Below are 16,878 nucleotides of genomic sequence, written 5' to 3' on the forward strand. Positions count from 1 at the left end.
AATAACACCTAGAACACCTAGTAAAACTGGCGTAGCCAGAAAATTGGTCTGGGAGGGGGGGGGGGGGGGGGGTTGGTTGGTTTTTGGTGTTTTCTGAACATTTTTTTTTAAATTTGAGAGGATTCGAAAAAAAATGTCTTCTAAAAATTTTGTCTCTGGGGTGGGTTTTATGTCCAAAACCACCCCGTGGCTACGCCACTGATTTCCGCAATTACCGTTAAAACATAGTCGATGCCGTGATTAACTTGTAAAATGCTTCGTCGCTTTGGAACCTGCGCATTATTGAATGGGGTTCTTGATAGGGATTCGATTATCCATACAATTTGTAGTCAGTCAGATCACAAATTATCCATTACCATTACTCGTTATCCTTCTTCTGCATATTTCTTAGGTTTTCTCATAGTTTTATATCAGTTTCTTCTTACCATATTAAGTTCACTTATTATTTGTTATATTTATCTTGCTTCTTATATTTTCTTTTATTTCATGTAGAAATCGTATGATCGATATGATCACATATTGAATAAAATGCAACCAATGGAGAATGGTACCGTAGGTGCCGTATCAGCATCCAATGCGTCAAATGTTCTAAGATCAAACAATCGTGTTCCAGAGGACAATACCCAAGCAGCAGAAGCCAGCTGCTCTGTACCAGTTTCAAAATCAAACAATGCAAATGTGAGGCATGCTTGTCAAAGCCATGCTTGCGATGTGCTCACCTCGCCCACCAGAAATCGCAAACGGGAACGCGACTGGGATTCACAATATCGAAATGATTTATCCATTAGCACAAATAAGAGTAGTTCACCACTCCCCGAATTAAACTTGGCAGCGGGCTCTAGAAATTCCAGTTCATCAAAAAATTGGGTTGGGATCTTAAATCTTGATACAAGCAATATCCCATCGACTTCTAAGGATTGTCATAAGCATATTGCGCATGATACCAATTTCTGGACAAACGTATTTTTCCCGTCGACTAGTGCAAACGGAGCGGATCATCAGCAACAACATTCAAATCATGAAATGGACAATAAAGCATTGCTAGATATTTACGGAACCGCATCGTCTTCAGCTATTGGCAATTCAACGGGGCCACAGACGGACGCTGGCCGGTTCACTATGAATTATTTAAACAAATTTAAAAAGATAACAAATAATCTTAACAGGAACAGGGATTTTAATAATGTAAGTAGATTATTATTCAAATCAAGCCTTAAATATTTTTTTCTAAATTGATAGCAGCCTAACCTGTGGTCGTTTTTGTGCGCTATATTTCCATTGTTCTTGTACATAAATTATGTTTTCCCCAACGGCGTAAAACTTCAATATCGCAGCCTTCCTTGGAGCTCAAGACTATTTTTTTTTGACTTTATTGTATTCGTAGCTGATACTCGTAATTTGAAAGCTGGCGACTTATTGTATAAAATAAGTGTCCCAATAACGACTCTTTATTCCCCAAGGCATAGAAAATTGGCTTCAAATTTGAATAATATCCAAATAAATGATGCTCAAGTTCTAGTGAAATCTCGATTAAATTAACAACATTTTGTTTTTTGGAATAGTCACCAAAATTATCATGGTCACAATGCCAGCTTCAGGAAAATTCTGATCCAACGAATGCTTCCCTCAATGTCCAACTCCGTAGTACTTATGTCGTTGGCCGGAAGTAGTAATCATTATGCTTTTTTTTGTATATTGGAATCAAGCATCCTTTTTTTCTTGATATATGATAGCATTCTAAAAAGAGATTTCAAATGAAAAAAAACGAGCAATGTTTAATGTTTTAAACATAACCGCGACTAGACGTAGGACTTTATAAACGTGACGTAGTTACATTTAACTTTTGAATTTATGGGTATTGATATGGGAAACGTCAACTTCCATGCTGTGTAGAATTATTAGCAATTTGTTTATTCAAAACTTTTGGAAATAAGACCAAAAATTTAATTCATACTTAAAAATGCTTTGTTTTTAACTATTTAACCCTTATTTACTCATTTTTAATTATAGATTTCTTATTAGCAGATAAAAGTGAGGTTAAAAACGAAGGATCATCATTTGATAAATCAATGATTGACGCGTTCTATGCACTGTTTCTTGTGTTTAACATGGACGAAAATGTTTTATAATGAAAACCTTGCTTTGATTCTTTCAATTGAAGTGATAAGAGAGCGTAAACTTTGATTCTAGTTTTGAATTTTTTCGAAACACTTCACTTTTAATTGCCAATTGATGATAGTATTTAAAGTTTGAAGATTCTATAAGTAGAATTTTTAGACATGGGCAAAATGTGCTATTTTAGGGGAAATGTCCCGTTTTCCATCTCATTGAACATATATTCATCTTATCGCCAAAAAAAGGAATACAGCATCAATTTTGTTGCTTCTTTTTTGCTAACATGCGTGCTTACTGCTGAAAAAATAATAATAATAATAATAAACAAGTCAAGGATCAGTAACCCTATTGAAATAGACGAGGTACATATCAGTTTGGGGCCCTCCTTAGCCGTGCGGTACGACGCGCGGCTACAAAGCAAGACCATGCTGAGGGTGGCTGGGTTCGATTCCCGATGCCGGTCTAGATAATTTTCGGATTAGAAATTGTCTCGACTTCCCTGGGCATAAAAGTATCATCGTGGCTATTATGATATACGAATGCAAAAATGGTAACCTGGCTTAGAAACCTCGCAGTTAATAACTGTGGAAGTGCTTAATGAACACTAAGCTGCGAGGCGGCTTTGTCCCAGTGTGGGGATGTAATGCCAATAAGAAGAAGAAGAACATATCAGTTTAATATAAAAGTGGTAAGGCCTTTACAAATAATATTCTCTTCTTCTTCTATATATGGTCGGGGTTCCGCCAAACCGCACCAAGCGGCTTTTTAACGGACTTGTAGTATTTTGTTCGTACAAGGACAACGGAAATCGTTTCATATCAATTCATGACATCCTCTGTAATGGCGTTGAGGGATATCCGACACGATTTGCGATCAATTAAATCTGCTAAACGAAAGTTTGGGCAGAAAAATGGGTAATTTTTCGTTGGCCCTTGGTGTGATTTGATTTGGTTGAACCCCGACCATACATAAAACAAAGTTGGCAATTGTACGACCGCGCATCACACAGGAATAGACAGCCCAATTTTTGCTAATTTATATTCGTTTTCTTCTTCTCTTTACGAGGAAAAACGTTATGATAAAATGGAAATGCTTTGAAAATCAAAACTTAATCTTTTCGATGAAATAGTTTTTCGGTCCCTCCTTAGCCGTGCGGTAAGACGCGCGGCTACAAAGCAAGACCATGCTGAGGGTGGCTGGGTTCGATTCCCGGTGCCGGTCTAGACAATTTTCGGATTGGAAATTGTCTCGACTTCCCTGGGCATAAAAGTATCATCGTGTTAGCCTCATGATATACGAGTGCAAAAATGGTAACCTGGCTAAGAAACCTCGCATTTAATAACTGTGGAAGTGCTTAATGAACACTAAGCTGCGAGGCGGCTCTGTCCCAGTGTGGGGATGTAATGCCAATAAGAAGAAGAAGAAGTTTTTCGTACAATTTGCATGGAATTTTTAAATTTTGATCATCTATAATATTAAACAAAGTTGTTAAAAAATAAGAGATCGTTCTAAAAAATCGATTTGTTTTCTAGATAAATTGTGGACGCAAAAAAAGTATCAGAAAATTTCCCAATTTTTGGCAAGACAAAGTTCGCCGGGTCAGCTAGTATTTAAAAAAAATTATGTCCTACTGGTCTCCAAAAAGTCAAGGGAAGGAAGGACAGTAAAAAATTAAAATTAAAATGAAAAATAATAGGTATTTTGAAAATCCACAAAATTTTCCGGATTTTTTTGGTGCTCCCTCCAATTATTATTTTCGGGCAAAAAAATCCGAGGCATCTCCATATTTTTTAAAGAAAGACTTTATTTGACGCAAAGTTGAAGACTTTTTTTGACGCAAAAGATAGCTTTAAAATCTATTTCCTTATATGTATTGAATTTCATTTTGGATATCATGCTTGGAAATCTCAAACTCAACACGGTTCTTAACAAAGATGAAAGTTTTTTTATCTGTATCAACGCCATGCATTATATATGCATTCGTATTAGCTTTAGAAAAATGGTTTTAGTTATCTACTCTTGACATTACTGTGAATGATTTTTTTTAAGAAATTGGAGCGGATTTTTCATTATTCACACAAAACTTTAATGAAGTATTTCTTCGCTCTTTCTAAATTTCAATTCCTTCAAAATGCCATGCAACAATTTCACAAAAAAACTTCTAATAGTTTTTTAGTAGTCTACCCCTTTTTTTAATTTTTACCTATTTTTCAGGAAACCAACGAAAGCTCGCGGAGTACTTGTACGTCTCAGAAAAACAACAAAAACGAAAGGTTGGTCCTTTATTGTTTATTCAGGCAAACGAATTTAATTATATTTTTTCACTATAAACTATTTTCAGCCTTTCAGACGAATAAAATTGAGGTGAATCCAAAAAGCGAGGATTTTAAACATTTATATCTTGTCTACAATATTTAGCTAGTCTTAAATACTTAGTGAAAATTTAAAAACAACATACTGCATGATATTATACTCTTTATTAGAAAATATGTTGACTGAGAATTTAATCGATACAATATTAAAAACATTCGGATACGACTGATATTATAAACCATCGACTCAAACGTTGAATCTGTTATGTCTTGGCCATGTGTGATGACAATCCGCACTAGGTCTTTTCATTTTTGAAAAGTATTCATAAATCTATCCCTGTTATTCTAATTATAAACAATCAAAACTTTGGGGCTTTGTGTAGCCTCAATGATGGTGGTTTTGAACTACATATCCACAAAATACAACTTTACTTTATTCTTTATTTTTATTTTTATCGTTGTTGCATCAACAGGGGCTACATTTAACCTCAATGATTAGGAGTATTTGAAAAAAAAAGTGTGCATCGACGATCATAATGGCTTTGCCGATATTTCTCATTGAGTGAAGTAGCTCCAAGTTGATCGGCTTTCGTAACTGTTTAGGCGAAACGGATCCTGGCAAGGTAGCCTACAAATCGCAAATCGAAGGAAACGGCGTTGAATAGATTCGATTCTCGCAGCATCCGTTGTTGTAAGACGGACCCAGAGCTTTTAAACAGTAGGATAAATCACTACTTGGACCTATGGACCCGATTCCCGGCTCACTGCACAGAAAAATAATGATTTATACTGTTTGGAAGCCGTAAGTTTATGATAAATAATTTAAAAAAAAGTCTCCTATTTATCACGCACAACACTCAATATATTCAATGATATGGAAATGCTCTAAACTTAGACGTACATGTTGTTCATGATATAATTAGAGGCGAAAGTATAGAATTGATAGTTCCCGTTAGGATATGGCAGGCATGAAGAATGCTTTTATAGAAGTCGATTTGAAAGCGAGCGGAGGGCAATATTTGTGATGGCACAATATCACACGACCTTCCTTCTGCCAAGCTCCCGTATGAAGGGGGAGGGAAGAATATCAGTGTGGAAGCTGATATATCTCCACTGGCAAAAGGAAGGTGGTTTGATTTGCTCATATGCCATCGCGTGCGGAAGGATTTTCTATCGACGAGTACTGTCTCCAAATTTCTAATATGACATCAGCATCTAGTCGAATAGGATTTTTATTGCACAGTTCTGTTTTCTCCATGCGTCCGTCTCGTCGCAACCAACTTAGCTGCATCGGAGAGAACAAAGCGGAGAAAAGTACTGCTGCTGTACCGTCGACCATTAACAGCTGAATTGATGGATGCCCCCATCAGGGGTAGTACAATAATTAATGATTGGTTAATCATTGGTTTGCCATTTTGACTCTAGTCTAACTTTTGACAAGGGCCTAAGCAAAACCACCTTGAACACTTAAAAAAAATGACTTGAAAACGGCTTGTCCGATCGTTTTGATGTCTTCGGCAAAGTTTTAGGTAATCAATACTGCCCATGATCGCATTGTTTGAGCATCAAATAGACAAAATCATCGATGCACCTCACGGCGAAACATGCGGCTGGTCGGTATGCGTAACCACCCATCTCCTAAAAGAGTAACTTCTGAGTAACGATGCCATTACAAAATAGAAGAGTCGACTATTAGCCACCGAAAGGATCGGACAGAGTCCGTATATCCGAGGAACATTATCGCCATTGCACAATCCGAAGAAGGAATACTCGCGCCAGTAACAGAAATTAATTAGCCGAAAACCACCATCACCACTCACCATTCTGCTACAAGAAAGACCAGCCCGCGCGAGTGACGAATCATCTGAATCAGCTTGCACAAAACTATTCCAATTGGAATTCTCTGCCCAGCTGATTATCCAACTGTAAACGATCACCGCACACACTGTTGTGATATCATAAAAACGAAAATCAAATCAGGCAACTGCCTTGGTTTATCCAGGTAATTTAACACATTACTATATGTCCTGCCGTAGCTGGACCACTATTTTGGCTACTACATTTCTTCCCCTTCTACCACACTATACGACACAACTGATCACTGCCACTTTCGAGTCCGAATCCGAGCATACCAAACGACGGGATCAAAACAAATACAGCGAAAATACTCCGATCTAGTGATCACTTATCCACTGGGAAATGCTGAGAATTGTTATCACCACCGATCACTGGATTTATTACAACCGATGATTACTTGTAATCGAATCAATTAGCCAAACGGAATCTTCATTTGTCAACCGAGTTCCTGGAAATTAAAATCGATCCCTACCGACAGCAAACAGACCGGACTGTTCCCACAAATCAACACCGTACTGGACGAGTGGAACCGCGACGAACGACTGGAGAGTGGAGAAAGTGTGATAAGCATACGAACAGTCGTCGGGGACAGCACTGCATCGCACACACGCGCACGATTGGGACGATCGAGACGATTGGTGTTGGTTCCACAGATTAGTGCTTTATGTATATTACACCAGAGTCTATTATATAGAGTTGCGCAAAGAGGATCTTCTTCAACTTATTCTGAATGATCTTCTTGTTATTCTGTTTGCAACTTTCATTTTTGTTCAACCCTTAAAGTGACTTCACGGAAGTGTTCACTGCTAAAGCTTTTTAATTCGATAACCAAGTCACCCACAGAGTGCAAACACGTGAGTTTCTTGTTGCTACTTTATTGGGGGGTGTATTGAAGTTTTTTGAAGCTGTTTCTAGAACAAATCTAATACATTTCAATTCATGTTTTTTAATTCGCCATAATAATCATAAGACGATAACAATACTTCCGCCTTACCAACAAGCATTTGTTTACTTTGCTCGATAGGTAGACGGTTTGACAGTTCAATAGGTAGATTTGGCTTCACTCTTTGCGTAACTCTATATATAATAGACTCTGTATTACACCAATTTGTATATGTCTCGCCGGGGCAAGGATAATAACAGATTACTGCATCAATGAATTTCTCTCGCTGCCGTGGACGTGGTGATTCAATGTTTTTTCGTGGAGCATAATCGAGGGGTCCATCAATACGACTAAATCGATCAATGTTTCCACTATTGCGGATAGACAGTTTGTGAACCGTGATATTCCGGCACACTGTTTTTTTAGACTTTTGGACGCAGGGGGTTACCGACGAGAGTGTTTCGAATCATTTAAACCAAAGGAGCCGTTTTGAGGAACGTACCTGTAGAGAGGGTGTAAAATCCTATTTATCCAGGTAAATATAGAATAACTCTACAGTATATGTCTAGCCGAGGCTAGGATCGGCGGATTATTACATCAGTGCTCTTTTCCATTTGAAAACCGTTTTCCGAGTGCCTATTGTGAAGATGCCACCGACGACATCGACCAACAGGAAGACTCCAGCGATGAAGACACTGAAGACAACACTGCTGTCACTCCTTAACATGTTCCAGGACATATGTGGGTTCGCTGACTACTTGAGCGGAGTGAAAAGTGCAAGTCAGGTAACGGTTCGGCTGGAGAAGCTGGATGAGATGTGGGAAAATGTAAATGATGTGATCCTGAACATCGAAACCCACGATGACTACGACGAGGAGGAGGACAACTGTTCCAAGCAGCGGTCAGAGTTCAGTAGCAAGTACTATGACTTGAAGTCTTTGCTATTGGACAAGGTCAAGGAGTTCCAGGAACCACCAGCCCTTAACCAATCAAACCGAAACCTGGAAGCGGCAGATCAAGCTACCATGGAGCGTGTGCGGTTACCTCAAATCGTGTTGCAAACCTTCGACGGCAACATCGATGATTGGTTGAGCTTCCGTGACCTGTATTTGTCGCTCATACATAGGAAGGCAGACTTATCGGAAGTGGAAAAATTCCACTACCTCAAAGGGTGCTTGGCAGGCGAAGCCAAGTCACTAGTGGATCCGCTGCCAATTACGCGTGGGACTCTTTAATGAAACGCTATAACGATAGCAAGCAGCTTAAGCGTCGCCAAGTTCAGGCGCTGTTCAAGTTACCGAAGCTGGCTAAGGAGTCGGCTACCGAGTTGCGGTCCCTACTGGAGGGCTTCGAGCGGTCTATGCAGACGCTAGATCAGCTAGTTCAACCTGTTGAATATAAAGATCTGCTGCTGTTGGACGTCCTATGCGCGCGACTGGATCCGATAACTAGAAGAAGCTGGGAAGAACTATCCTCAACTAAGGAGCAGGATACGATCAAGGATCTAACTGATTTTCTCCAACGTAGAGTGAAAGTCCTTGCTGCTCTACCAACCAAGTCCTCGAGTTACAAGGAAGAACCTCCTCAACAAAAAAGGGCACCGTTTCGGCACTTGAGCTACACCACTGTTCAGAGGGAACGTTGGGGCTATGTAGCGTGCCAAGAAGATCACCCACTATATCAATGCCCGAGATTTCAACGGATGTCTATACCCGATCGAACCAAGGTGTTACGGGATAACGGGCTCTGCCGGAACTGTTTTAGGCATGGCCATTGGGCGGTGGATTGTTTATCCCCATATACATGCCGGAACTGCAGAGGTAAGTACCACACTTTGGTATGCTCACTAACCCCATCCAACGGAAGTAGAAACGGATCACCGACGCTCCGAGCCCCTGCAGCGAGCAGAAGTACCCATTCAGAAAGGCCAACTACACAAGGAGGAACACCAGCGCAGGTGTCATCCAATGTAACCGGAACAAAGGTATCATCGATACTCCTTGCAACGGCCGTCATCCTAGTGGAAGGGAATAACGGAGTCCGTGTTCCGGCCAGAGCACTTCTAGATTCCGGCTCCGAGTGTAACTTCATGACTGAGAAGCTGGCTCAACAACTGAAGGTTCAAAGGCAACGGGCGGTTGTTGAAGTATGCGGAATTGGACAAGCCAACATGAAGGTGACATCCACCATATGGTCACGAGTTACAGGATTCTCGAGAAGGTTGGAATTCCTGTTGCTGCCGAAGGTGACAGCGAATCTCCCTACTACCAACGTAGATGTGACGGGATGGGAGTTTCCTGAAGGTTTGAAGTTAGCGGATCCAACGTTTTTCAGATCCGAGGCGATTGACCTCGTGCTGGGCATCAACAACTTTTTTTTAATTCTTCAATACCGGAAATGAAGTACCACTTGGTGAAGGTCTACCGATTCTCACTCAGTCAGTGTTTGGATGGGTAGTGTCCGGGAGTGTGGACAGGCCGCACAATAACTACCGCATCACAAGCAATGTGGCAGTTTGCCTGGAGGAGAAGCTAATACGTTGTCCGAAGAGTATATCGCGCCCTCTGACAGGTAATCGAAGAAAGAAGCAACCGTTGAGGAGTAATTCGTTCCATCGATCAGTATGGCAAATACATTGCCATGAAGCTTGCATGGATTACAAGTATCACCGAGCAACAGATCCAAATCTGGAACGTATGGTGCCGAAGGAAATCAGAGAGCGTTACTACTTATCCGAACAAGTACGCTACCCGGCGGTAGCATAGAGATCAAGCCAAAGAAACCAACCAAGATGATTTCCAACCATTCAACCCAACCTGTCCAAACACGCACGAGAGGTTTTTTCTTCTTTCTTTTCAGAAATCTCAGTAATTTCAGGACGGGCGGGAATGTTTGAGCATCACATAGACAAAATCATCGATGCACCTAACGGCGAAACATGCGGCGGGTCGGTGTGCGTAACCACCCATCTCCTAAAAGAGTAACTTCTGAGTAACGATGCCATTACAAAATAGAAGAGTCGACTATTAGCCACCGAAAGGATCGGACAGAGTCCGTATATCCGAGGAACATTATCCCAATTTTATGTAAGGTACCCCGGGGCAAGTGAAAATATGGGGTAAGTGGGTACTATGACTGCAGATGAATCGATGAACGTTTTTAATGGCAACAAAGTTCTAGAAAGATGAAGCAGAACTATAAACGAATTTACCCGACACAAAAAATATTTGGAATCAAAACCATTTGAGGCACCATACTAATGCTATTTCTTGATCATGACTTTAAACTACCGGGAAAATCTACTACTTTTATTTTAATTCAATTGATTTCCAACTATATAGTCGTTTCTAAATTTATCATTGATGTGGAAAGTGAATATTTTGAGCAACTAAATAATTGTGTGACATCGAAAACGACTTAAATTTTTAAATTAAACCCAAAATCTGCCATTTTCATTTGCCCTTGAATTTTTACATACTTGGGGCAAGTGGGACATATTTGAATAACATTTCCGATAAAGCTATTTTAAGTGCTGTCTAGTGAAAAATAACTTCGTCATTCATATATCATATGGATCTGAATCAGATACAGTTTGATTTCGTTTTTAAAAAGTATTGTACAGTTATTTACCAAATGTGTATTTTACATTCTGGAAATTATCTCCCGCATGAAGAAGAGCAATGGCTATAACTATGCGATATTCTTCTGTTCACAGTGCAAATAATCTATTTATTGTACAATAAATCAACAGAATTTGTCTTACGTTTTGTTATTTTTAAACTTCACATCAGCTTTTCAGATAAATAAAGTGCTTAACACATAAATTGGCTATTTTGTTCTGTTACAAATTAAAAATACTGCGCATCGCTGAATAAAAACTTTTCTTCTGAAGTATTGATTTATGTAATAATTTGTGTTCTAAGAGAAATATTTATTCATACGAAAAGTGAATGAAGATTTGCTTATCCTTGCCACCTAAAACATTTGGTACAAAAGTAAGCTAATGAAGAACAAGACAACAGCCAAATAAACAGCAAATCGGCTGTTGTCTTCTTTTCATTTCTGCTAAGATTATAATCCCTTTCTTGTTGCAAAAATAAAGTCCGACATGCAACCAATCTCCATCCATGATCTGAAAATACTAATGCTCAGAAATAATATGATCAGTATATCTACATTCCTCAAATTAGTTTCGTTCGACAGTAGAAAACAGAATAGGTCCCACTTGCCCCGTTTGAAGGGGTAAGTGGCTTCTGAAGGTAAATTTATTTCTTGCACTATCATTATTTTTGTAATTGAATAAATGGCCTCCAACACCTCTACACTTCAACAATGGAAGCATATAATGGTGTATCAGTGGTTAATGTTCTGAAATAACCAGTTTTCTAAGTATGCGTTAACAATTTTGCTGAACTAGCGTTTTTTAGGTCCCACTTGCCCCGGGGTGCCTTATAGTGTTTAGTCTAATAAATGTAGTTTATGTATAATAAAGTGGTTGTTTGATAAGCCAAAATATGTGTAATGTGCTAGTGGACTTCAGTAAATAAATGTGTAAAGAGTAAAGGACGTTCCAAACGGTGGGCCTGTGGAGGATATGCACTCGAAACCCCATCGAATCAACCATCCAAGTCTGCCGATTTGTGTTCACTTCAGAATCCCTAGATCGCTTTTGGAAAGCCGACAAATTATACAGTCCACTTCGCAGATAGAGGACCAGCTCCCAAACACGCATATTTGTAACAATTGCATTTTTTTGCGATTTTGAGTTAGGCTCTTTGTCTTCAAATTGTTAGTTCTTTCATCTAAGTTGGTAGAATCTGAAAGTTTGTTCTAAAAATCTACCAAGTTGTTTTGTAACATCGAACATAGTGACCGCATAATTGTAACACTGGAAAATTATTTGCATATTATTCGGCAACTCGGCCGTACGAAAACCATTTTTTTTGTTAATTATCTTGGCTGTGGCACAGCATATGTTTCGAAATGGACAAATTGATATGAAATTTGCGAAAAAGAAACCACGTGTCTTGGAGGGACTCGAATCCTCAACCTCCTACTCTCTAGATAGGCGTGGTAACCCCTACACAACAAGACCACTTAAAGGTCACGTTTGCGGAGAAGCCATCAGAATCCGAGTACCGACCTCCACCGCGGTTAGCTCTTTTTTGCAAATTGAATATCTTTCGGATGCTTGATTTGTCCAATCTCCACATGTGCTTTACTATTGTATATCCACAGTCAAGCGAGTGCACATTGTTTATTAAACGAGTGGGGGCATGGAGTGCGATCCTATTCAACCTAGAATCAAATTTTACGTAGTCATTGATGTTTATTAACAAATGCTAGTATTGGAGAAGTGGTTGATTAATTTTGTGGTATGAGGTTGTGGGAAAAATACCTTACGTAGAAAAAAAAACAAATAATTTGTTTTTCGTAATTCAACTTTTAAGTGAACCATCTTGGGAAAGAATCTTTCAAATATACTAATTTTTGATACCGTGACCTGCCTTCATCAAAAATCAGAACCTGGCTATCATGGACATCGTATTATTTGGTGAAATGCTCAGACATATTATGTGTGAACATTTCACCAAATAATGTGATGTCCATGATAGCCAGGTTCTGGTTTTTATGAAAACCACGGTATTAGGGTGAAATCAGGAGTGATTCAGTTTCATTCTAAACTTTCGACCACTATTCTAGTTTGAATCTGGAGCAAAATAGAACAAACTCGCTGGTATCCTCAGCAGTGTTCTATTCATGTTTTTCAAATTTTCAATTAATTAAAATCATTATGTTACTGCCAAGAAAGGCGCCGGAATTGCAAAGTGGATTGATCCGTAGATAAAATAACGCATCCATACACCAAAACAATTGAAAAATATTTGAATCTCGTGATTCAATCGTGGTTCAAATCTGCAGAAAATAGAACGGAGCGTTATACCAGTTTTATTTTTTTGACAGTTGACTGGTATAAAAACTGAATCTAGAACAGCTGCTGGGAAAATTAATGTTTCAGATTCACATTCAAACTGACAGCCCCGAACGATTTGAATCACTGCTGATTTTACTCTTAGGCGATACGCGGAATTAGGGCAGGTCACGGTATATGTTATAGCAAAAAACTGTTGCACAGTACACACTTAAAATAAATCGCCGAATTCGGTAAAATTTTACCGAAATCTCAACAGCAGAACAGTTCGGTAAATAATTTAACTGATTTTCGGTGATTTTGACAGTTGAGCAATGGAAAAAATTACAAAAAATCTGTAAAATAAATTACCGAACAGTTCTGCTGTTGAGATTTCGGTAAAATTTACCGAATACGGTGAAATGAGGTAAGTGTGTAGGTCAAGGTCAAGTTTAAGATAGCTCAGAAGGTAATAATGCATTTCAAGATGGACACCTGTTGCAAGGATTACTAAACGTGCTTACAAAACGTTTTTGCATTCTTTCTGATTGTCAAATTAGTTGCTGTAGATTTGGAATTGGCCAGACAAACTATCCAATCTAGATTGGATACAACTATAGTTGTAATGATTTATTGTGTAATGAAGAGGAAAATATTCGAATGATTGATCTTAGTTCAATAAAGTTTTCAAGAAAATTCACTGTTAGGACTCTACAATTTCAACTTTTGGCGTTATTTCTCTTAATTCAGGCAAGGCCAAATTTTGCCAACAATTTGAATACTATACTGCAACGAATGCCAAAGAATTTAAACATGCACACGGCGTTTCCTATACTATTGGCAAAGGATAGTCTAGGTTTCCTTTTCATCGTAATTTTGAAATTTTCAAATTTATTTCTTGTATTTGTCTATCACTGTCCATCCTGGCTAAATGATATACCAAACATTAGTAAGGTTGAAAGATTCGGATTTGATTTTTTCTAAGTAAAGATTTTTTTCTCCACCATCTCATAACATGAAAATGGTCAATCACTACTCCATTACTAGCATTTGACAATAAATATCAACGGTTCAGTAGAATTTGATTCTAGGTAGAATAGAATCGAAAAAAAAACGAAGATGACTGAAAATTTTAAAAATCGGTGTATTTTATCTTATAACTGCTGTATCTCCTCCTCCTTAGCCGTGCGGTAAGACGCGCGGCTACAAAGCAAGACCATGCTGAGGGTGGCTGGGTTCGATTCCCGGTGCCGGTCTAGGCAATTTTCGGATTGGAAATTGTCTCGACTTCCCTGGGCATAGAAGTATCATCGTACTAGCCTCATGATATACGAATGCAAAAATGGTAACCTGGCTTAGAAACCTTGCAGTTAATAACTGTGGAAGCGCTTAATGAACACTAAGCTGCGAGGCGGCTCTGTCCCAGTGTGGGGATGTAATGCCAATAAGAAGAAGAACTGCTGTATCTCAGAAACGGTAGCACTTAGGAAAAAATTACTGTATATCTTTTCCATTAAACATTTAACGCACTTTCATAAAATCGGGTTAATAAAAACGTAAAAAAAATTTCGTCAATTTTTGAAAAACCAATTGTTTTTAAAAAATATATATAACTTGGACAACATTTCTCCATTATGACGATTTTTAAGTTTTATTTTCAATGTTTGAACATTTCTTTTTCGCTGTGTATTTTTTTCACATAACCCCAATGAATACATAAAACTTTGCCGAAGACATCGAAACAATCAAAAAAGCAGTTTTCAAGTTATTTTTTTAATGTGTTCGAGATGTTTTTGCGTAGGTCCTTGTCAAAAGTTAGGCTAGAGTCAAAATGGCAAACCAACACGCAAAAAAATGTTGCGCTCGAAACTACCATTCCGAGGGTTAATTTAAGAATTCATTCATTTCATTCATTTAATTTATTTAGTCTATACAGATAACACTGAATCAACAATTTGACGCCACAATACACGGTTCGAGGCCGCATCTCTCCATCCTCGAATACGCCCCACGCTCGCCAAGTCGTTCTGCACCTGGTCTGCCCATCTCGCTCGCTGCGCTCCACGTCGTCTCGTACCTGCCGGATCGGAAGCGAACACCATCTTTGCAGGGTTGCTGTCCGGCATTCTTGCAACATGCCTTGCCCATCGTACCCTTCCGGCTTTAGCTACCTTCTGGATACTGGGTTCGCCGTAGAGCTGGGCGAGCTCATGGTTCATTCTTCGCCGCCACACACCGTCTTCTTGTACACCGCCAAAGATGGTCCTAAGCACCCGTCTCTCGAATACTCCGAGTGCTTGCAAGTCCTCCTCGAGCATTGTCCATGTTTCATGTCCGTAGAGGACTACCGGTCTTATTAACGTCTTGTACATGACACATTTGGTGCGGTGGCGAATCTTTTCGACCGCAGTTTTTTCTGGAGCCCGTAGTAGGCCCGACTTCCACAGATGATGCGCCTTCGTATTTCACGACTAACGTTGTTGTCAGCCGTTAGCAAGGATCCGAGGTAGACGAATTCCTCGACCACCTCGAAGGTATCCCCGTCTATCGTAACACTGCTTCCCAGGCGGACCCTGTCGCGCTCGGTTCCACCCACAAGCATGTACTTTGTCTTTGACGCATTCACCACCAGTCCAACTATTGTTGCTTCACGTTTCAGGCGGGTGTACAGTTCTGCCACCTTTGCAAATGTTCGGCCATTCGGTCCATGTCATCCGCGAAGCAAATAAATTGACTGGATCTGTTGAAAATCGTACCCCGGCTGTTACACCCGGCTCTCCGCATGACACCTTCTAGCGCAATGTTGAACAACAGGCACGAAAGTCCATCACCTTGTCTTAGTCCCCGGCGCGATTCGAACGAACTGGAGTGTTCGCCCGAGATCTTCACACAGTTTTGCACACCATCCACCGTTGCTTTGATCAGTCTGGTAAGCTTTCCAGGGAAGCTGTTCTCGTCCATAATTTTCCATAGCTCTACGCGGTCTATACTGTCGTATGCCGCCTTGAAATCAACGAACAGATGGTGCGTTGGACCTGGTATTCACGGCATTTTTGAAGGATTTGCCGTACAGTAAAGATCTGGAACTTCCCACGAACTCGTTCACTAATGGTGACAGACGACGGAAGATGATCTGGGATATCACTTTGTAGGCGGCATTAAGGATGGTGATCGCTCGAAAGTTCTCACACTCCAGTTTGTCGCCTTTCTGGGGCATATAACCCCTTCCTTCCACTCCTCCGGTAGCTGTTCGTTTTCCCAGATTCTGACTATCAGTTTGTGCAGGCAAGTGGCCAGCTTTTCCGGGCCCATCTTGATGAGCTCAGCTCCGATACCATCCTTACCAGCTGCTTTATTGGTCTTTAGCTGTTGAATGGCATCCTTAACTTCCCTCAAGGTGGGGGCTGGTTGGCTTCCATCGTCCGCTGAACTGACGTAGTCATCTCCTCCGCTGCCTTGACTTTCATTGCCTGTACTCTCAGTGCCATTCAGATGTTCCTCGTAGTGCTGCTTCCACCTTTCGATCACCACACGTTCGTCCGTTTCGGCTCGCGGCACGAAGCCTTTGCGGGATGCGTTGAGCTTCTGATAGAACTTGCGTGTATCTTGAGAACGGCACAGCTGTTCCATCTACTCGCACTCCGCTTCTTCCAGGCGGCGTTTCTTCTCCTGAAAAAGGCGGGTCTGCTGTCTCCGCTTCCGTCTATAACGTTCCACGTTCTGCCGGGTACCTTGCTGCAGCGCGACCGCCCGCGCTGCGTCCTTCTTCTCCAGAATCTGTCTGCACTCTTCGTCGAACC

At 40.1% G+C, this 16,878-nt stretch overlaps 3 protein-coding genes across 4 annotated transcripts in view; all 3 read left to right on the forward strand.

Moving 5' to 3' along the window:
- The window catches only part of LOC134211846 (GATA zinc finger domain-containing protein 14-like), a 36,528-nt gene extending 31,849 nt beyond the window's left edge, over positions 1–4,679 (forward strand). For both annotated transcript variants that reach the window (XM_062689156.1, XM_062689157.1), the window contains exons 12-14: positions 493–1,185; positions 4,330–4,388; positions 4,457–4,679. In XM_062689156.1, coding sequence (XP_062545140.1) covers positions 493–1,185; positions 4,330–4,388; positions 4,457–4,472 — 768 coding nt within the window. In that variant the 3' untranslated portion in view covers positions 4,473–4,679. The remainder of the gene's footprint in view (positions 1–492; positions 1,186–4,329; positions 4,389–4,456) is intronic.
- A 3,135-nt stretch (positions 4,680–7,814) lies between these two features.
- Positions 7,815–8,402, forward strand: LOC134209604 (uncharacterized). The gene has a single exon (XM_062685601.1). The coding sequence runs from the start codon at positions 7,815–7,817 to the stop codon at positions 8,400–8,402; it is 588 nt and encodes a 195-aa protein (XP_062541585.1).
- On the forward strand, positions 8,402–9,568 carry LOC134209605 (uncharacterized). The gene has a single exon (XM_062685602.1). The coding sequence runs from the start codon at positions 8,402–8,404 to the stop codon at positions 9,566–9,568; it is 1,167 nt and encodes a 388-aa protein (XP_062541586.1).
- The last annotated feature ends 7,310 nt before the right edge of the window (positions 9,569–16,878 follow it).

This window comes from Armigeres subalbatus, chromosome 2 (assembly GCF_024139115.2).
Source record: "Armigeres subalbatus isolate Guangzhou_Male chromosome 2, GZ_Asu_2, whole genome shotgun sequence".
Classification (NCBI taxonomy): Eukaryota; Metazoa; Arthropoda; class Insecta; order Diptera; family Culicidae; genus Armigeres; species Armigeres subalbatus.

Coding starts and splice junctions, on each gene's coding strand:
- LOC134209604 (XM_062685601.1), top strand. CDS start 7,815: ATGCCACCGACGACATCGACCAACAGGAAGACTCCAGCGATGAAGACA.
- LOC134209605 (XM_062685602.1), top strand. CDS start 8,402: ATGAAACGCTATAACGATAGCAAGCAGCTTAAGCGTCGCCAAGTTCAG.